The sequence below is a fragment of the Lampris incognitus genome, chromosome 6 (assembly GCF_029633865.1).
Source record: "Lampris incognitus isolate fLamInc1 chromosome 6, fLamInc1.hap2, whole genome shotgun sequence".
Lineage (NCBI taxonomy): Eukaryota > Metazoa > Chordata > Actinopteri > Lampriformes > Lampridae > Lampris > Lampris incognitus.
Window position 1 is genome coordinate 65,554,937 of NC_079216.1, and position 21,535 is coordinate 65,576,471.

Consider the following 21,535-nt stretch of genomic DNA (forward strand, 5'->3'; position numbering starts at 1 on the left):
CCGGGGTAGTCCAACCTTGGGGGTCGTCCCGGGTCATCCTCTGTGTGGAGTTTGCATGTTCTCCCCATGTCTGTGTGGGTTTCCTCCGGGTGCTTCGGTTTCCTCCCACAGTCCAAAGACATGTAGGTCAGGTGAATCAGCCGTACTAAATTGTCCCCAGGTGTGTGTGTGTGTGTGTGTGTGTGTGTGTGAGTGTGAGTGTGTGTGTGTGGGCTCTGTGAACGCCTGTCAGCCTGTCCAGGGTGTCTCCCTACCTGCCGCCCAATGACTGCTGGGATAGGCTGCAGCATCCCTATGACCCTGAGAGCAGGGTAAACGGTTTGGATAATGGCTGGATGGGATATCATCATCTTATAATCATTATGGCACTCAAAGACATGTAGGTCAGGTGAATTGGCCATACTACTTTTTTTTGGGGGGGGGGATACTCCCCCCCTTTTTCTCCCAATTGTACTTGGCCAATTACCCCACTCTTCTGAGCTGTCCCGGTCGCTGCTCCACACCCTCTGCTGATCCGGGGAGGGCTGCAGACTACCACATGCCTCCTCCCATACATGTGGAGTCACCAGCCGCTTCTTTTCACCTGACAGTGAGGAGTTTCACCAGGGGGACGTAGCGCGTGGGCGGATCACACTTTCCCCCCTGTTACCCCTCCCCCCCAAACAGGCACCCTGACCGACCAGAAGAGGTGCTAGTGCAGTAACCAGGACACATACCCACATCCAGCTTCCCACCCGCAGACACGGCCAATTGTGTCTGTAGGGACGTCCGACCAAGCCGTAGGTAACACGAGGATTTGAACTAGCGATCCCCATGTTGGTAGGCAATGGAATAGACTGCCATGCTACCCGGACGCTCGGCCATACTAAATTGTCCCTAGGTGTGAATGTGTCGGTCCTGTGATGGTCTGGTGGCCTGTCCAGGGTGTCTGTCTCCCCGCCTGTTGCCCAATGACTGCTGGGATAGCCGGAGGCAACACAGGGATTCGAACCAGCGATCCCCGTGTTGGTAGGCAACGGAATCCAGCACCCCGTGACCCCAGTTGGGATAAGTGGCTTGGATAATGGATGGCATTATGGTACTCTTGATCCATTTACTGATTCACACTCAGTGTAGATATTACACGATGTGGGTTCAGAGCCACCAGGATCCAGATGGTGCACAAGTGGGGTACCAAGCTGGCGTACATAGTCAAGTTCAAGTTGTAGTCATAGTCATAGTTCAGAAAAATGTATTCTGCATTAACCGCAAACAAAGTGAAATGTTGTATAAAACCAGCATCTACTTCATAGACACACAATGTTCCACTGTGCTGGTACTGCGTCTTTTATAACAGTGTTAATGAACTTTTCCTGTTGAACAAACACTGAACCATTTCTCTGGGGCCAAGCTCGTATCGGATTCCATAGACTGCTGTTTTATAGAGAAGCAGTATATTACTACTACCATTTTATACCACCATAAACCCACTGAGACGTATAGGATTTTTAAGAGAGGACATTAACAAGGTCCAGTGTCAGTTTGTATCAGTTCTGATTCAGTAGGCACTGGCATTACAGATCTCATGTCAGAAAGCTGTCATCTTTTATCATCCATTTTCCCTCATCCCCGAGCTGACAAAGTTCTTGGCTTTGGGAAAATGGCTGGCATCAGTCCTGAACTGAACACGATTCAACATTGCGATTCAAATTGTTAAAACTTATTGTATGCTCATTTATTAGAATATGGTGTAGTATTTCAGCCTGTGGCTGATTGCCATGGCAAGACTCCACTTCTGAATAACAACAGGTTAAATGGTCAACTGCATTTTATAACATTTACTGTAACAACTCTTAAAGCATTTTACTATAACAACCGGCATCATAAGCCCCCAGCTAAATGGCAGAATTGTACCACCGTAAGTCATTGTATAGCTTATGTAAATTTTCTCGGGCTTGTTTGCATTAATAACATGTCATCATGTGGCTTTTGTGGGGACAGTATTGTACTAAATCATCTCAGACTGAACCAAAACGCTCTCCTCAGAACCCTAAATTCCAGGAGCCTGTCACCCTCGACTTCCTGGATGCTGAGCTGGAGAATGACATCAAAGTGGAGGTACCATATGCAAATCACAATACACCCATGCATAGGCACATGTGCATATACATGAACTCACATAAGAGTAGGTGGGTGGACACGTGCAGACACACAGGTGCCGGATGTCTCATTGCAAATGCTAAATCTACTATTATCACTCCCCCAATTAACTTACTCAGCATCTCTCAAAGTAGTTTTGAGGGCGTCCGGGTTGTGTAGCGGTCTATTCCGCTGCCTACCAACATGGGGATCGCCGGTTCGAATCCCCGTGTTGCCTCCGGCTTGGTCAGGAGTCTACAGACACAATTGGCCGTGTCTGCGGGTGGGAAGCCGGATGTGGGTATGTGTCCTGGTCGCTGCACTAGCGCCTCCTCTGGTCGGTCGGGGCATCTGTTCAGGGGGGAGGGGGAACTGGGGGGAATAGCGTGAGCCTCCCACGTGCTATGGCCCCCTGACGAAACGCCTCACTGTCAGGTGAAAAGATGCAGCTGGCGACTTCACCTGTATCGGAGGAGGCATGTGGTAGTCTGCAGCCTTCCCCAGATCGGCAGAGGGGGTGGAGCAGCGACTGGGATGGCTCGGAAAATAGGGTAATTGGCCAAGTACAACTGGGGAGAACATGGGGACAAACTCAACAAAAAAAAAAGTAGTTTTGAGAAAATGTTCACTCAAACTAGTAGATACCCAATGAATCACACTCGTTGAAACTGAAGGTATACAATCCCTTTTGTTTCCACTCTCTTTCATTCACTAGATCAGGAGGAAGATGATAGATGGCGAGATAGGTGAACAGACCATCCAAACACTGGTGAAGACACGGGACGAGGTAAGAAAAAGAAGGGCGGTGGCTACAATAGTCCACTGTCCTGTGGACCCAGGAACTCATGAAACTCCAGTTTCATTGTGGTCCGTTTTCTGTCAAAGCCTTGGTAGAAGTCTCCCATCATGCATCCATACTCTATATACATGTACACACGTAAGGAAGCGCTGCTGCTGTAAAGGTGTCCTTACAGTAAAATAAGTGTAATGTACCTGTGCCAACAAATACCCCAGAAAAAGTCCACATGGGTGCAGCATGGCGGCGCAGTGGTTAGCGTGGTCGTCTCAAAGCAAGGTTCAAGCCCCAGGGTAGCCCAACCTTAGGGGTCGTCCTCTGTGTGGAGTTTGCATGTGTTCCCCGTGTCTGAGTGGGTTTCCTCCGGGTGCTCCGGTTTCCTCCCACAGTCCAAAGACATGTAGGTCAGGTGAATCGGCCGCACTGAATTGCCCCTAGGTATGAATGTGTGTGTGGGGGGGGGGTCCTGTGTGATGGCCTGGCGGCCTGTCCAGGGTGTCTCTCCGCCTGCAGTCCAGTGACTGCTGGGATAGGCTCCAGCATCCCCGTGACCCTGAGAGCAGGATAAGCAGTTTGGATGGATGGATTTTCTAAACTATGCTATTACATGCAGTGCATTAAGTAAAACTTCTTGGAAAGCAATATGATTATGTTATTACATAAAGGTTAGGATGAAATATGGCAGTACATTTATACATTTTGTCTTTGGGTTGTTAAGTAGTCTTTATCAAAATGTGGTGGAAGCTCTTATGTCACTTGCATGCTGCCAAACAGGACATCCTCATGAACAGTTATGAGTGCTAATATTTGTGAGTGTCATCTTTGACAGAGGTACATAGACAGAGGAGTCAGGACCTACACCTGGGGACCGGTGAATGGAACAGACTACAGGTGAGGAGTCTCTAAAAGACTGCAGATACACTGGTGCTGTGTTATCTGTCTTCAGAACCTGCAATTTTATTTATTTTTTTATCAGTTCACCAAACATATTTCAAATAGAACTAATTCATGATAGTTATTTTCTTTACTCTGTTACCCACTGAGATATAAGTCTCAAGTTGATGGAATGCAATGCTCAAACCAATAGGGGTCACTCTCTAGTTTCCAACAAATTGGTTCAGGGTTGTTTTGTGGAAGGGAAAATAAATAATGTGTGAAATATTTTATAGAACCTGTTGGCCAGCGTGGGTGCAATGCAATCTTGCATTTACGCCAGGTAAATAATAGGTGCCTCCTTAATCTCAGCCACAGACTTCTCTCAGCACTGTTGCAAAACGCTGCTCAGTGCTGCACAGAAACCACTGCTGGAGGTGGGGGTGAGGGATTGTAACTCGTTCAGTAAAATTCACACCTACCAACAAAATATGAACAGTTTGTTTGTTTATTGTTATGTTTTATGAATAGATAATTGGTTTTCTGATGAACATTCATAGTTTTTTGCGATTGCTTGCACACTTGTGGAATTTGGCTCGTTGTGTCAAACCTACACACAAGCTAAATAAGACAACACTTGGAGCTAAACATCTTGCTTCTATGTCAAAATGAAATTCTGCAATCGAACCCGAGCTGTTTTTCAAAATGGAATTTTTGCAACAAAATGATACACACGTGCACCATTTGAATTACTCTTTCAAAGCAGCAACAGCACATTACATTACATTACATTACATTACATCACAGTCATTAACCGACGCTTTTATCCAAAGCGACTTACAATAAGTGCATCATTTAACACAGGAAATCAGGAGAACTACTAGTCTTCAGAGGTCATAAGTGCATCTAAACAAGCATCTAAGAGCAAAACCAGTGCTGAAGTAAAAGTGCAAGAAAGAGATTTTTGTTTTAAATGAGTGAATACAATAAGTGCTAAGAACAAGTAACAGGGTAGTAGTTCTTAAAGAGGTGAGTTTTCAACCTGCGCCGAAAGATGGGCAGCGACTCCGCTGTCCTGACATCAGTGGGGAGTTCATTCCACCACTGTGGGGCCAGGACAGAACAGAGCCTTGACCGGGTCGATCGGCAGCAACACTGATGTACTTTATACAAAACACTGTTGTCTGTAGTACTTTGTATACCTTTTTAAGTTTCTCATAAGGCTCATGTGAAAGATTGAGTACAGTGCATCTACTCACAGTTCAATGAACACAAAAATAGAAAGGCTTCAAAAAATATACAGCATTTTTTTCTATTGCAGGCTTTTACAAAAAAAAACCTTGAAGAAAAGTGGAATTACAGTACAGTAATCAATACAATATGTTGCTGTAAAGTCACAGAAAAACAATGATTACAGTACAATTACAGTGCAATGGTAACCAAAAATAGTATTGTAAGGGATTGGGTGGTTGGTTTATGAATCCAGCCTTCTGTTAGGGTCTGGCCAAATCACCTCATCCACATCGTAAGCGATTTGAGCCCTGGCCCAGGCAATGGAGAAAATATCGTCTTGCTTGCATGCCATGTCCAACCCTGGACTGACCCCCACCTCAGTGTCTCCACATGCCGCTTCCATTGCTTGCATTAGGGGCAGGCGGGTATTTGTTTGGAAATCATACACTTTCCAATGCCAAGCCGAGAAGAATTCCTCATTTGGACTGAGAATTGGGGTAATCATACAACTGTGAAGTTGTTGTGGTTGGTGAACCAGTCCTGGACCAGAGCAGCCTAGTGGAAACTAACATTATCCCAGATGACAACAAACCTGGGCTGCTCTGGTCCATCCTGTACAACTGCGTTATGTAGTGCATCCAGAAATGTGATTATGTGTGCAGTACTGCAGGAACCTAGGGTGGCATGGTGATGGGGATCTCCTTGCAGACTAATGGCGGCACACAAGGTGATATTCCCCCAGCGCTGCCCAGGGACCTTCACAATGGCTCTTTGTCCTATAACATTTCAGTCAGAATGCCTGGTTTTGGCTAGAGTGAATCCAGCTTCATCAATGAAAATGGACTCATGAGACTGTGCAGCTGCATCAAAGTCCAGGATTCTCTGTAATAGAAAATGCATACAATACTATTGCTACTATTACTACTACTACTACTACTTTCGGCTGCTCCCATTAGGGGTCGCCACAACGGATCATCTGTTTCCATCTCTTCCTGTCCTCTGTAGCTTCCTCTGCCATGCCAGCCACCTGCATGTCCTCCCTCACCACATCCATAAACCTCCTCTTTGGCCTTCCTCTTTTCCTCTTCCCTGGCAGCTCCATATTCAGCATCCTTCTCCCAATATACCCAGCATCTCTCCTCCACACATGTCCAAACCATCGCAATCTCGCCTCTCTTGCTTTGTCTCCAAACTGTCCAACCTGAGCAGTCCCTCTAATATACTGTCCAACCTGAGCAGTCCCTCTAATATACTCATTTTTAATCCTGTCCGTCATCACGCTCAATGAAAATCTTAGCATCTTCAACTCTGCCACCTCCAGCTCCACCTCCCGTCTTTTCATGAATGCCACTGTCTCCAAACCATATAACATAGCTGGTCTCACTACCATCTTGTAATCCAGGGGTGCCCAACTCCAGGCGTCGAGGGCCGCAGTGTCTGCGGGTATTTGTTCCAACCATGAACTACACCACCTGATTTAACTAATTCCTTTCCCTCCTAGGTCCAAGAGGTGAGCCAATAGTTAAATCAGGCGGCCTGTCCAGGGTGTCTCCCTGCCTGCTGCCCAGTGACTGCTGGGATAGGCTCCAGCATCCCGCGACCCCAATTGGGATAAGCGGCTTGGATAGTGGATGGAATTATGGTACTCTTGATCCATTTACTGATTCACCCTCCACACCAAGGTGGGGGTAGGAGGTGTATAGACAGACCTGGAGCCTGACCAGGCTATGACCTTCCTTTACATGTAATCCCTCGAGGACATTCTGACTTCCAGAGACGTGTCTTCGTTGTATGATGTTTTTATTTACAATCTTTCACATGAATCATCCTCATATGATAATCTCTTCGAACTCTTACTTTCCCTTTCAGTAGTTTGCCAGTCTGTCCTTAGCAGCTAATGTTAGCACCAGGCCTGCCTCCAGGGTCATGACCGGTATGGGAACACTTCCAGTTCAGAGGTCAGAACTTCCCAGAAGAAATTCCGAACTTGCTAAAGACTGATTGGAGGGCAGATTTAAATGACACATCTTGCCACATCTTGACGCAAGATGGGGCAGAATGTCGATATATGGACACGATTGACGTTGTGGAACGTTGTTGTGTGATCTGCAATGACGTGCTCGTAGTTGATGTAAGCGGAATGTGTTGTTTGCCAACACTATATTGACAATGGCCAGTTCCTGTTCATGGGTGAACAGACGTCACCTTTCATCCTCAGGTCATCTGGCAATTCTGTAGAAAATGCAAGAGCATGATGTCATTGGTTCGGTTCTTTTTTTATATAATGTACACAGTAACATCAAAACTGTATTACATGTAATTCATAGCACTATACCCTTTTTTTGTTGTTGTTCACTGAGAATAGACCTGCTATTGTAGGATTACATTGTCTTGTACTGTGATGCAGAATGATGTGCAGCTAATACATAGGTACAGTCTAGTGTAGAAAATGGAAGACGTACCTGTTCTCCAGTCTAAATGTCCATATTATGGATGCTGCCGTGCAGCAACTGAGGTTGGGCTGGACTCTCTGCCCAGTCTCCCTCATTGTCAGGCTATGATTTATGACATGGTCCACCGAAGTGGCCCTAATGTTGTCGGAAATATGTCTCCATCGATTGCCTGGTCCCCTTCTCTTGTCCTCGCCCTCCTACTATGCCTCTCTCTTCTTCTTCCTCTCGCTCTCAATGTCCCCATATTGGCAAAGTTGTCACATGAGAGGTGAGCTTACCCGAGGTCTGTTTGTAGTGCTAAGGCTGAGACGGATTGGTGTTCAGTTAGTGTTTAAGTGTTTCTGTGTGTGTGTGTGTGTGTGGGTGTTGCCAATTTCAGGTATGTTTAGCATTTTGAATAGAAGTGTTTTCCCAATGATTGCAAGACATTTCATTCATCATTGAAATGTCTAAGGGCGGCACGGTGGCGCAGTGGTTAGCGCGGTCGCCTCACAGCAAAAAGGTCCTGGGTTCGAGCCCCGGGGTAGTCCAGCCTCGGGGTCGTCCCGGGTCGTCCTCTGTGTGGAGTTTGCATGTTCTCCCCGTGTCTGCGTGGGTTTCCTCCACGGGCTCCGGTTTCCTCCCATACTCGAAAGACATGTAGGTCAGGCGAATCGGCCATACTACATTGTCTGTGGGTATGAATGTGTGTGTATGTCAGCCCTGTGTGATGGTCTAGCGGCCTGTCCAGGGTGTCTCCCCACCTGTCGCCGCATGACTGCTGGGATAGGCTCCCGCCACCCTGAGAGCAGGATAAGCGGTTCGGATAAGGGATGGATGGATGGATTGAATGTGTAACGTAAGAAACAGTGTTTTGCAAGAGGCTTGTTGCAGAATTGCAAAGGAAATGCAAATCAGAAAATGTGTCTGTACTTTTGGTGCATTTGTTTATGGTATGGTTACAAAAGTTAAGGTAAGCATTCACTCTGTGTGTAAGCAATCGGCAAAAACTGTAAGGAAAAAAAAATCCACCTCCAACTTTGAAAGAACATGGTTGCATCTCAGTGGGGGTGGGGTGTTGGGGTGTAGACCTCAGCCCTTTACAAATACATGTTAATGCTTTGGCAATTTACACTACAAAACAACCTGCATTCATTTTTGTTCTGTTATAACTTTGAAAACAATTGTTTTGACATCATTTTGGGAGCTACACAACTCAATATAATTGATAACAGTGCGGTTGTTCTTGTTTTCTTTTTGTCCCAGCCTAGCCCTGGTACTGCCGAAATACAGCGAGCACTTCATTCAGGCGAAATTGGGGGATGACATAAAACAAGCAATGTGTGAGTATACCGCCATGTAAACCTGTGGTCAGTAGTGTGCGAACGCATTAGTAGGATGCTGTGTTTACCTTTCCATCATGACCCGCTGTACATGAGGTACTGGGCAGTTTCTAGGGCTTTCCATCATGACCCGCTGTCCATGAGGTATTGGGCAGTTTCTAGGGCTTTCCATCATGACCCGCTGTCCATGAGGTACTGGGCAGTTTCTAGGGCTTTCCATCATGACCCGCTGTCCATGAGGTATTGGGCAGTTTCTAGGGCTTTCCATCATGACCTGCTGTCCATGAGGTATTGGGCAGTTTCTAGGGCTTTCCATCATGACCCGCTGTCCATGAGGTACTGGGCAGTTTCTAGGGCTTTCCATGAGGTACTGGGCAGTTTCTAGGGCTTTCCATCATGACCCGCTGTACATGAGGTACTGGGCAGTTTCTAGGGCTTTCCATCATGACCCGCTGTCCATGAGGTACTGGGCAGTTTCTAGGGCTTTCCATCATGACCCGCTGTACATGAGGTATTGGGCAGTTTTTAGGGCTTTCCATCATGACCCGCTGTCCATGAGGTACTGGGCAGTTTCTAGGGCTTTCCATCATGACCCGCTGTCCATGAGGTACTGGGCAGTTTCTAGGGCTTTCCATCATGACCCGCTGTCCATGAGGTACTGGGCAGTTTCTAGGGCTTTCCATCATGACCCGCTGTCCATGAGGTACAGGGCAGTTTCTAGGGCCTATGTTTCCGAAGCGCTTCTCTTGCGTTTCTATCACACGCTGCTAGCTAGGACCCCTCCTCTGTGTTTACCCTCCCTGGTAGACTGTCTCAATAGCGGTTCTCCTTTGTAGTGCAGCCCACTGGTCAGTTTCCCTCCACTCCCACAGACTCCAACGCATGCTTTCCATCTCCTAGCCCCAGACCAAACACTAGACCTTTTGATCTTGTCTTCTTCTTGCTCTCTTCTGCCTCCTCTCTTTTCTACTCCCCTCTTGGTCCTCTTTTTTGGCTAGTGAGAAGCCAGAACCTCCCTAACCGCCTCCCGTTGTTCATTATCACCTCTTCCACCGAACAGTTTTGGGCCGACCCACCCCTTTCCATCGTGGAAATACCTCTCCACGACCCTGCCCCCCCCCGCCAACCCATCTACTCTTTCTGAAGGCCAGGGCAGGATAACATTCTCCTCACAGCAGACAGACGCCTCTCCCCCTTTCCCTCTCTCTCACTATCTTACTGTCGTTCTCCGTCTCCCGCTCCCCCTTTCTCTGGTCTGTAAAACTGTCTTAACCTTCTCTTTCTACTGTCACTCACCTACTCCATTCCTTCCTCTGTTCTTCTCAGATTTTCTTCTTTCTTCTCTCTGTTTGTCCTTTTCTGGGCCAGCTCCATGTGTGTGTTACACTCCAGCTGACTCTCCTACAGGTCTCAGGACATAGTTAACAGCGTTTTATTATTCTGCTTAATGATAAAAAAACACCCCTATCAAACACATGTGCATGTATGTGTGCAAACAAACATTTCTCTCCGTTCCAACCTGATTTTTGTGCTGATATTTTCTCCTGTCCTGCCTCTGTGTTGGAAACTCACAGCTTCTTCTTGGGGCAAGTACTCACTATTCTTTATCTTCTGTATTTCCTCTGTAAGCGGTGTTCCCTGTCATTACACAGTGTTATCCTGACTTTTCCCTCTATGTGTTTGCATGGTAAGTGTAAATGATGTATCTGCAGGTTATGAGTGGTGGATGGCTGGGGAATTTAATTAGTAGAAAGAGACTGGTTCTAGCACGAAGCCATCTGGCTTTTGTGGATTTTATTTATAACTTTGATCTGGTGCCATAAAGCATAAATGGCTGATGGAGCAGTTATCCAAGTAGACGAGATTTTAACTGACTGCATCTGCCTCTGTATCATTCATTACCCCTGTGTCATAAAGAGTCTGTCAGTGTGCCATAAAGGCTGTCGGAACGTTTATAGGCCTGTTAAAGAAAGTAACACGGCATGCCTGGCCACCACAGGCTTCTCTGATAGCGAGGGAGGGACTCGACAGTCGTCTAGAGTTTCACGCTGGAGCCAGACCACCATAACGTCGATCAGTCTTGCCGCTTTGCACCAATAGGTGCTTCAAGGTCACCACACCCACTTCATCTTCGTCACGTGACAGGGACGTCCCCTTACTAGTAGTGTAAAGCATATACAGTTGGGAAACGCACTTGGGTGCTTATATCTGTACACATATCTGCAATGGATTTGTACTCGTGCGTGAGCTAGACTGTTTTTAGGAGTGACCTATTTACAGGTTTATCTCTACATGTTAGAGATGACGAGAGTCTGATATAGGCAGGGAAGGAGAGAAGAGAGATTTGCTATAGAAAGCAGATGGACAGAGCCATCCTGCCTCATCCCCAGAGAGACAGAATGACAATGAATCTGCCTGTAATGTTTTATGTGACGGATGTTGTTTCATCCTGCACTACATTTCTCTCGCCCCACTGATATTCAACCCTACGTAATATGTTTTGCAGACTGCACAGCACGACTGCATACGTTTTAATGGCAATGTCCAAACCGTCTTCTGTAAAGGGAGCGACAGGCGATGCTCATTGATTCTTTTATGAGATGAGAGAGATGAGACATCACGTTTCAATAACGGGGATGAAATCCAAATAAAGACAGAAAAAGCACAGAATAGGGAGACGTTTGTAATTGTGAGTCAATGTAAATATTCTCCAAGACACAACCTCTTCTTTCACGGCTCTTATCCTCTGCTCGGTACTTCAACATTATATAGTTCCACTAGAATGTACAAATAGGCCTGTGAGACTGTTTATGTAGTGTAATTGTTCTGAAATTAATTGGGTTGTTTTGTTTATTTATCTACTTCCGTGATGCCTTTCTCGCAATGGGATCGCTATTTTGCAGAGAACTTGCAGCATGTTGCATGTCAGCCTAATGTGCATTTTTATTGTGTGTTTTTGTTGCTGACTTTACATCATTTTACCTTGTCCTCGTCTTTTTATCTGGGGTCACAACAGGAGAAGAAGGCAAGTATTTCATGTTCTCTTGTACCTCCTCACAATAGCTCCACGCATACCTCCACCTTAAACCTGTCCAACTGTCCGTCTCGTCGTGTGTGTGTGTGTGTGTGTGTGTGTGTGTGTGTGTGTGTGTGTGTGTGTGTGTGTGTGTGTGTGTGTGTGTGTGTGTGTGAGTGTGTGTGAGTGTGTGTGTTTGCATGCATGTGTTTTTGTGCTTGCATTCTTGTGTGAGCACATTCTTGCAGCATGTGCTATTGTGTCCATCTACACAATGTACATGCATTATATAAACCCATCCTGTCCACCCATCCATCATGAGTTGTGTCTAAACTGAGACAGGGCTCTGGCAGAGTAAATGTTTACGAGGGGCAATAATTTTTTGCACATTTTTCATGTTTTAGATGTGGTGCTGACAGCTTCCCAAAGATTTAATCTGATAACTGACATCACATTACATTTTTGAAGCATTGTTTTGTTACATGGATGTCTATCTTTTTCCATAAGCCATGGAAACCATACAGTTGGGGAGGTTTGACGAGTTTGGTCACACCTTCATTGCTCCTCGGTGAGTGGTCACAACACCACAGTGTTACACGTTTAGTCACTTTGAAGCGACAAGGATCACCAATTGAAATGATATAAAAGAAAATAAGATAATGCATGAAACAACAATACCCACGAAAGGCAGCACGGTGGTGCAGTGGTTAGCGCGGACGCCTCACAGCAACACGGCCCTGGGTTCAAACCCCAGGGTTGTCCAACCTTTGGGGGTGGTCCCGGGTCGTCCTCTGTGTGGAGTTTGCATGCTCTCCCCGTGTCTGCGTGGGTTTCCTCCCACAGTCCAAAGACATGTAGGTCAGGTGAATCGGCCGTACTAAGTTGTCCCTAGGTGTGTATGTGTGTGGGCCCTGTGATGGCCTGGCGGCCTGTCCAGGGTGTTTCCCCGCCTGCCACCCAATGACTGCTGGGATAGGCTCCAGCATCACATGACCCCAGTTGGGATAAGCAGCTTGAATAATGGAATGGATGGATGGAACAATACCCATAATGCAATTGGTTTTTTTAAGTGTGTATCGAACACTTCAACAGCAACAATTTTTTTTCCAGAGAGTACTGCAAGGACCTAAAGCTGTCAAAGAACAACACAGAGTTCCTTCTTGACTTCAACCAGCACATTGATAGAAACACCCCAAATGCATGTGAGTCATTCGTATGTTTCCTGCTGTTGTTATTTCACTGGCTACAGGGGCCACAGTTCTGGCGTCAGCCTGCTGTAAATATTAATGTCAGTATTGTAGTGTCACATAACCCACACAAGGTCCACTGGAGTCCTAAATCAATGTTACTAGTATCGTTACGCATTTGTAGCCGTTGGTGCACAAGTGTATGTGTGAATGTATGTGCACGTGTTAAGGTATTGCTTTTAGTTAGAGTGGATTTGTCCCGCTGTGATCACACCATCTTCTCAAGGTCAAAGCATGACGTTGGTCAATTGATTAGTTTGGTCTAAAGAGGGTGACCTCAGTCTGATCCACTCGGCTTCCTAGAAGCCTCATGTTTTCATTCTCTGCAGTGACTCATGATGTTGAATTTGTCATCTTTTTAATGGAACTCATCATGTACATGCCGTCCCACCATCTCACTAATGGATGTAGGGTTCCTTGGTTCATGTCATACCGGGTCGAGTTGCACATGCGTAGATACGAATGCCATTCTTGGTTCTGTTTGTGGAATGCCTTCACACAATTGTGGAGACAGAATGTTTATAAAAGTTATGAACATAGTTTTTAACAATGCTTATAACAAGCTGTGAACTGTATCATCTCTCATCAGAAAGGCTTGTAGCCAAAGCACTTACACCTGTGTGACTGTCAGAGCGGGCTAACAACAACAGCTGGATTACTTGTGGGTCGACCACTTTTTAGATTTGTTACTATTTTTATTTCCACTTTTAGTTTTTATTTTGGGAATTTCCCCCCTTTTTCCTCCCCAATTGTATCTAGCCAAGCATGGTGGCCCAGTGCTTAGCGCGGTCACCTCACAGCAAGAAGGTCATGGATTCAAGCCCCGGGGTTGTTCAAACTTGGTGGTCATCCCAGGTCATTCTCTGTGTAGAGTTTGCATGTTCTCCCCATGTCTGCATGGGTTTCCTCCAGGTGCTCCAGTTTCCTCCCACAGTCCAAAGACATGTAGGTCAGGTGACTCGGCCGTACTAAACTGTCCCTAAGTGTGAATGTGTCGGCCCTGTGCTAGACTGGCGGCCTGTCCAGGGTGTCTCCCCGTCTGCTGCTGCTCCCCGCCTGCTGGGATAGGCTCCAGCATCCCGTGACCCTAAGTAAGATAAGTGGCTTGGAAAATGGATGGATTGATGTATATGGCCAGTTACCCCACTCTTCTGAGCCGTCCCGGTCGCTGCTCCACCCCCTCTGCTGATCTGGGGAGGGCTGCAGACTACCACATACCTCCTCCGATACATGTGGAGTCACAAGCCGCTTCTTTTCACCGGACAGTGAGGAGTTGCGCCAGGGGGACATAGCTCATGGGAGAGTCACGCTATTCCCCCCAGTTCCCCCTCCCCCCCGAACAGGCGCCCGGACCAACCAGAGAAGGCGCTAGTGCAGCAACCAGGACGCAGACCCACATCCGGCTCCCCAGCCGCAGACAGACACGGCTGATTGTGTCTGTAGGGACACCCGACCAAGTGGGAGGCAACACGGGGATTCGAACTGGTGATCCCCGTGTTGGTAGGCAATGGAATAGACCGCTACGCTACCCGGACGCCCATTTCCACTTTTAGTTATCCGGGGAAGTGTTTTAGCTTCATGTGCATGCATATTTCCAGTCTACTTTTTTAAACAGTGAATAAAACCACATTTGCAACCTGTTCTGGGCAACAAAAGACTTAAACTGGAGTTCGATAGAGAGTAGATAATGTTTTCCTAAACCTTTGGGACAGTTGTTAAGATGCACTGTAGCAACACACTTCTTAAAGGGTTGGAAAGCATTACTGTGACAACTGGGCCAATCTTGAACCATGAAGGACACCAGAGAAAAAGATCTACCCTTGTGTCCGGCCTCCAGCTCTAGCCTCTGCATCCTAACGCGGCACCATCGTAACTCAAGCCCAATACAAATTGTGTTTGTTAAAGTTGGGTTTTTGTTTTTGGGATTTTTTTTTTCCTTTTAATCTCAAGGTAATGTCTCCTTGGTGAGCAGACTGATCTTGGATGCAGGGCTGACAGCTGAACTGGTTAAACTTTGGAAGGAGCAGACACTGTGAGTTACACTGCCAACTATTCCACAAGTTACATTGGGTAGATCTTGATTTCTTCAAATTTCATCTCATTTCACTTATTTCATTCTGTTTTGCACAATTGGAGTATTTTTCTCCCTAGACGCTGCTCATAATTCTGCAATGAACCCAATATTTCATGTGCTGTTTATTGGCTAACTGAACCATAGCTGTATTTTACCATAGTAGATTTGATTATACTTAATTAATGAAACATGTTAAAGGCAAGTCGTAGTGTGTCACACCCAGCCAAGCCTTGCCAAGACATGTTTTTGAGAAGAAAGTTAAGTAATTAGATCAGTGTGTTTCGCTGCACGGTATGTATGCCCACTTGACAGAAAGAAGTTGTGCGTAGGACTTTTCTGTTCCGCTCAAGTTACACAGAAAAAAATGAAGGCTAATAAATGCTCACACACACATCATACACCAAAATAGACGAACGCCTCTTTGCATCGATACTACCTTGTACTTTACAGAGACGAGGTACCGTGAGAATGAAATGGTTTGTTTTAAAATCTGTCTGCAGTAAGTTTGTCCACACCGCGTCGGCCCGCAGTAAGATCATGTTCCATTTACAAACACGGCACATACTTTCCAACATGATGGTTTTCATCCTCGTCTGTGATGGGCTTTGACATCTGATTGGCTGCTGTGCTGCGTGTTCACAGGGATGGGATTGCAGCCAGGTTTGTAGCCACGGACGGCGGAATCACCAGGGTCTATCCCAGAAGGTACGCTCCCTGTGTTTGTTCTGGCTGTGCGACGCAGCGTAGTTGCTATCACTGCAGATCTCACGGTGTTAACGTGTGTGATGAAAATGGGTACGGACAAATGATCCTCTTAGATTGAGCTAATTTTGGCCGCCCCTCTCGTCTGTTTCACGGGGTTATTTTCCCAGACACTTGACAGTCGGACATGTTGAACTTCTGTCTCCCACAGCCCAGCGGAGAAAACGGTTCAAGTGCATGCAGCTATCAGAATCAGCTCATTTTCTCATGTTTCCCCTTTGCTACTTCGTTGGTCCTACGTTCAGCTTTCCAGCTGATTAGAATATTTCAATTGGAGATGAATGAAGCCTCTCGACTATGAAACACCAATCTCTTTTTGCTTTTACTGGACCAGGTCCATGTGATATATCCATTGCTTTGAGTGTGAGTCTTATTTTCACGACTCAAGATTGACTCAAGGTTTTGGATGCAGACAGTTCAAATAGATCTATCTCAAACATCACTTCTGTGTTTTGTGTAATAAATGTCTCATTTGCTCCTTCAGTGCTGGCGAGGAGTGGACTGAGAATGCTGAAACTTACGAGTCAAGCTTCTACAAGAGGACCCTAGACAATGAAATTTATATTTTTACTGCTCCGTGTTTCAACAGTAAGTCTTCGGGATTTTGTTTTTTTTTTTGTTTTTTATGTGTGAGGATCCTTAATGTGGTCTGGCACCAAGCTTACCCTTCCCTCCTTCTTCGAACAACTTTCCGATCCTGCTGGCAACAATGACACTCCAGAGGCCTCTCTGATAGGACCACCATATCCTTCTCCCCTTCCCTCTGTATCTTCTGCCTGTCATCTCCGCCCTCCCCCCCCCCCTTGCCCTGTGTAAGCTCCTCGTCCTCTCCGCTGATCTCTCTAGCAGACATCGGGGCAAGCCAAACTCTCTTTAGTGTAACTTAATGGTTGTTGCTTTTGACTACATTAACACATGTACCGGCTACATGAACTCCACTCGCCAAACAAGAACACGTGAAATACAACGGTTCAAAATTTAAGGATTTTCCACCAATCTGCTGCGACTTTTTCAAAACAACGCAAATCAAATCATCAGAGGCTGCCGCGAGCTTTCTGACGAGATTTCCCTGAACTCGGCTACATTTCTTGTCTCCCTTGCATCGCCTGTCCGTCCTCCACAGATGCAGAAAGCAGGGAGTCTGGTTATGAGTCTGGTATTCTGGTGAGCAAGGCTGTGGACCTCAGCATCGGTGAAGTCAAGCTCAAACCAGCAGGTCAGTGTTGCCAGCAATGAGGCTGGACACCAAGTCATCATGTCTGTGATGTAAACAAAGAGCGGTCATTGAAGATGTGTGTTTTAGGTGTCCGGGTAGCGTGGCGGTCTATTCTGTTGCCTACCAACACGGGGATCGCCGGTTCGAATCCCCATGTTACCTCCGGCTTGGTCATGCAGACACAATTGGCCGTGTCTGCGGGAAGAAAGCCGGATGTGGGTATGTGTGCTGGTCGCTGCACTAGCGCCTCTTCTGGTTGGCTGGGGCACCCATTCGGGGGGAAGGGGGAACTGGGGGGGGGGGATAGCGTGCTCCTCCCACACGCTACGTCCCCCTGGTGAAACTCCTCATTGTCAGTTGAAAAGAAGCGGCTGGTGACTCCACATGCATGGGAGGAGGCATGTGGTAGTCTGCAGCCCTCCCCGGATCGGCAGAGGGGGTGGAGCAGCGACCGAGGCGGCTCGAAAAATAGAGTAATTGGCCAAGTACAATTGGGGAGAAAAGGGGGGGGGAGCCCCCCCCCCCCCAAGAAAAAAAAAGATGTGTGTTTTCTCACTTTGCCTTCTGTTTTGCAGTGGTAGGAGTAAAACTCAATGTTACATACTGGATGAACAGCTTCATGAATGCAACATTAAAAGCGAATGTAAGTAGGCTCTGGGAAATGCCTTCACCATTTATATAATATGCACAGTGTGCACTGATAACCCTTGTTAGAAGTGTATTTTTTTATGTGTTGTCATATGGTTCAATTTTTCTTTGTAGTGCAAGGATGAAATCTGTGGATGTCTGAGAAATGATAAGGTAATACCACATAATTCTAGTTAATCATTTAAAGAACCAGTCACAGATTGATTTTTAATATCATCACAATATAAAGAAATTGTAAAATTATTTTCCAAAATAAAACATCCACTGATTGAAAAATATAATGCTTTGACCCTGACATTATGATTGCTGGATGTGAACAAAAACATTTTATTTATATATATTATATATTATATATATGATAACATTTTATTTTAATTATTATTATTATTATTATTATATAATAATATGAAAACCTTATCTTCTGATGTAATTATCCATTCCGGGGTGTCTAGGTGGCATAGCGGTCTATTCCGTTGCCTACCAAAATGAGGATCGCCGGTTCGAATCCCCGTCTTACCTCCGGCTTGGTCGGGCGTCCCTACAGACACAGTTGGCCGTGTCTGTGGGTTGGAAGCCGGATGTGGGTATGTGTGCTGGTCGGTGCACCAGCGCCAACTCTGGTCGGTCGGGGCACCTGTTCGGGGCGGAAGGGAAACTGGGGGGAATAGCGTGATCCTCCCACGCGCTACGTCCCCCTGGTGAAACTCCTCACTGTCAGGTGAAAAGAAGCGGTTGGCGACTCCACATGTATGGGAGGAGACATGTGGTAGTCTGCAGCCCTCCCCGGATCGGCAGAGGGGGCGGAGCAGCGACCAGGATGGCTGGGAAGAGTGGGGTAATTGGCTGGATACAATTGGGGAGAAAAAGCAGGGATAACGCCAAAAAAAAAAGTCCCTCCATCCATTATCCAAAACCACTTATCCTGCTCTCAGGGTCACGGGGATACTTAAAGTCCCTTGAGGCAAATTTGTGATTTGTGATATTGGGCTATACAAATAACATTGACTTGACTTTAAAGAGACATTACATCGGTATTTTGGAACTATTGTTTTAATTTCAAGTTGTAATACTGTTTCATGGAGGATTTATAGCATATTTGAAAGTAACATTTCTCTATTTTCCATTCCTCCTCTCTCTAGTATGTTGACTGTGTCATCCTTGATGATGGCGGTTTCCTTCTCATGTCCAATCAGGATGAGTATATTGCTCTGGTGAGTTAGTGGCAACTAATCATTTTGTCTTATAGCCGTGGCCGTCCACCTCAGTGGGAATACATCTCTGTGTCTGCTGTCTAAAAATCCATCCATGATAATCCAGTGATGGAAATCATCACGACAGAACATCTGTAATCACCTGAAGTCAGAAAAGTGCTTTGCAATCAAAATGTGTGCGGTATTTCCTTCACAACTCCACCTGTTTCCGTCTTGTAACCTCCGTCACCTCCAGTCCAGCAGTCACTGATAGCAGTCAGAGGAACAAGCCTGTGACTCAGATACGTTACAAGCATGATGTGTTGCCGCAAAACTGTTTGAAAGATCCTGTAGGATAGTGGTACCCGGGTGTCTGGGTAGTGTGGCGGTCTATTCCGTTGCCTACCAACTCAGGGATCGCCGGTTCGAATCCCCATGTTACCTCCGGCTTGGTCAGGCGTCCCTACAGACACAATTGGCCGTGTCTGCAGGTGGGAAGCTGGATGTGGGTATGTGTCCTGGACGCTGCACTAGCGCCTCCTTTGGTCGGTCGGGGCATCTGTTCAGGGGGGAGGGGGAACTGGGGGAATAGCGTGATCCTCCCATGTGCTACGTCCCCTTGGCGAAACTCCTCACTGTCAGGTGAAAAGAGGCGGCTCGTGACTCCACATGTATGGGAGGAGGCATATGGTAGTCTGCAGCCTTCCCCGGATCAGGAGAGGGAGTGGAGCAGCGACCGGGACGGCTCAGAAGAGTGAGGTAATTGGTCAGATACAACTGGAGAGAAAAGGGGGGAAATTCAAAAAAACCAAAAAAGACAGTAGTGCCCTGTTCGTCCATGTTTCCACAGCAGTTAATCACTTTGCACAGGAGGAGCATCAAAAGGCAAGACCGTGTAGGTTTCTGGTCAGTTGTGGTAGATGTAGTGAAGTGGATAACTTGTGTGTGCATATGCTGTACCTCCACTATGATAACTATGGTTATAGCTCTCCTCATGCAATAGTGGAGATACTTAAGGTTTTAAAACATATCATACCAGTCAGGAGAGGACATCTGCCGTTTGACTTTTGACCCTTTTTTACTGTTATGATGTTTGACATGCAGTTTGTGGTCTCCTAGCAAACGGAAGAGCATCCTCTGAACTCCTGTTCACATCGCAAGAAATACATTTCATATCCAAGCTGAATATGAAGAGTTTTTGGCTAACTCTGCATGGCAGTAGAACCTAACGCTGTAGTGTTAAGAGAAGTTTTTGACAAACTCTTCATTACTCTGTCATGGTACATGCTCAGTAATCCAGGTAAGGAAATCCCAACAAGTTGAATCAGTTCAGCTGGACGCAACGTTTAGTGGGGTTGCCCGTGACTTGTACATCGGGGAAACTAAACAGACGCTGGCCAAGAGGATGACACAACACAGGAGAGCTAACACTTCAGGCCAGGACTCCGCAGTCTACACCATCTACAGGCCAGTGGCCACTCTTTCAAGGATGAGGATGTGCACATCGTTGATAGGGAGGAGCGCTGGTTTGAATGGGGAGTCAAAGAGGCCATCTATGTGAAGAGGGAAAGACCATCCCTGAACTGGGGGGGCTCAAAAAACCTAAAAATCCAAATGCCAGGCCACATGGGGCAGGTAACTCACACCATGTACAGCAGGATGAGGCAGGGTGAATCGCCGAAATGATGTCTGGATGGCAATTCCTGGTACTCTCGGCCCCTTTACGCTGCAAGCGCATGCTGGTGAGATGGCAAGCGATGATTTATTACCACGTTAACCGTGTTACAGCTATGCCGACTTCCGTTCGACAAGGGATTTAATTTGACCTCAGCATCGAAGGCCTACACTGCCGCCTTCTGCTTCGGTCCTACCCCGGCCCACTGCACTTACACGCTGCTAGCCTCTACACCGCTAGCCTCCCTCCTGGAACAACACACTATGGGCCCCATTAGTCCGAAATCTCTCCACTTGCTACACACGTGTTGCTTAGCCGCCGAACCGTCTTCCCAAGCTGTATTTATACCACAGCCTGTTTTTTAGGCTTACAGTGCTGTGACTTCCAACTATTCCCCAACCCTCTGTGAGTAGTACACATGGCCATTTTAACTCTAGTTGATGGCCACAGCAATTTGCATATGAAACCATATGTCGGTTTCGGTCGTTATGCCACTGTATTGTTTATAAGGGTGGGGTACCTGCAGTCAGTTGAGACTGAAGAGGTCACTTAGATGATGGTGAAACGTTTCTCCCACTAAACGTTGTGTCCAGATGAACTGATTCAACTTTCTGGGACCTCCTTACTCTGGTTTTATCGACTTTCCCACTAAATTGTGTTTTGTGTGTTTGTTTGAATGCATGAATTTTTGTCTGGCATGCGTGCATGTTTCCAGATAGGTCAGTTCTTTGGCGAGGTGGACCCTGTTCTCATGATCAACCTGGTCAACACTTCTCTGTACTCCTTTAACAAGACCTATGATTACCAGTCGATCTGCGACCCGGAGAAAGACAGCAAGGCAGCAGCGGGGCCTCGCTCAGTCTATGTGGTTAGAGAATCACTCACATAGTCAGACACCAACCACTTGCTATC

General features: G+C 46.6%; 1 protein-coding gene across 1 annotated transcript in view; it reads left to right on the top strand.

Annotated features, from left to right (window-relative positions):
* Nucleotides 1-21,535, top strand: part of LOC130114638 (voltage-dependent calcium channel subunit alpha-2/delta-1) — a 116,538-nt gene that overhangs the window by 86,041 nt on the left and 8,962 nt on the right. Inside the window, exons 20-35 of the mRNA XM_056282499.1 lie at nucleotides 2,026-2,097; nucleotides 2,834-2,905; nucleotides 3,744-3,805; nucleotides 8,719-8,795; nucleotides 10,370-10,381; nucleotides 11,812-11,820; nucleotides 12,319-12,379; nucleotides 12,922-13,013; nucleotides 15,009-15,090; nucleotides 15,775-15,837; nucleotides 16,379-16,482; nucleotides 17,018-17,110; nucleotides 17,686-17,753; nucleotides 17,873-17,911; nucleotides 18,898-18,969; nucleotides 21,339-21,491. Coding sequence (XP_056138474.1) covers nucleotides 2,026-2,097; nucleotides 2,834-2,905; nucleotides 3,744-3,805; nucleotides 8,719-8,795; nucleotides 10,370-10,381; nucleotides 11,812-11,820; nucleotides 12,319-12,379; nucleotides 12,922-13,013; nucleotides 15,009-15,090; nucleotides 15,775-15,837; nucleotides 16,379-16,482; nucleotides 17,018-17,110; nucleotides 17,686-17,753; nucleotides 17,873-17,911; nucleotides 18,898-18,969; nucleotides 21,339-21,491 — 1,131 coding nt within the window. The remainder of the gene's footprint in view (nucleotides 1-2,025; nucleotides 2,098-2,833; nucleotides 2,906-3,743; nucleotides 3,806-8,718; nucleotides 8,796-10,369; nucleotides 10,382-11,811; nucleotides 11,821-12,318; nucleotides 12,380-12,921; nucleotides 13,014-15,008; nucleotides 15,091-15,774; nucleotides 15,838-16,378; nucleotides 16,483-17,017; nucleotides 17,111-17,685; nucleotides 17,754-17,872; nucleotides 17,912-18,897; nucleotides 18,970-21,338; nucleotides 21,492-21,535) is intronic.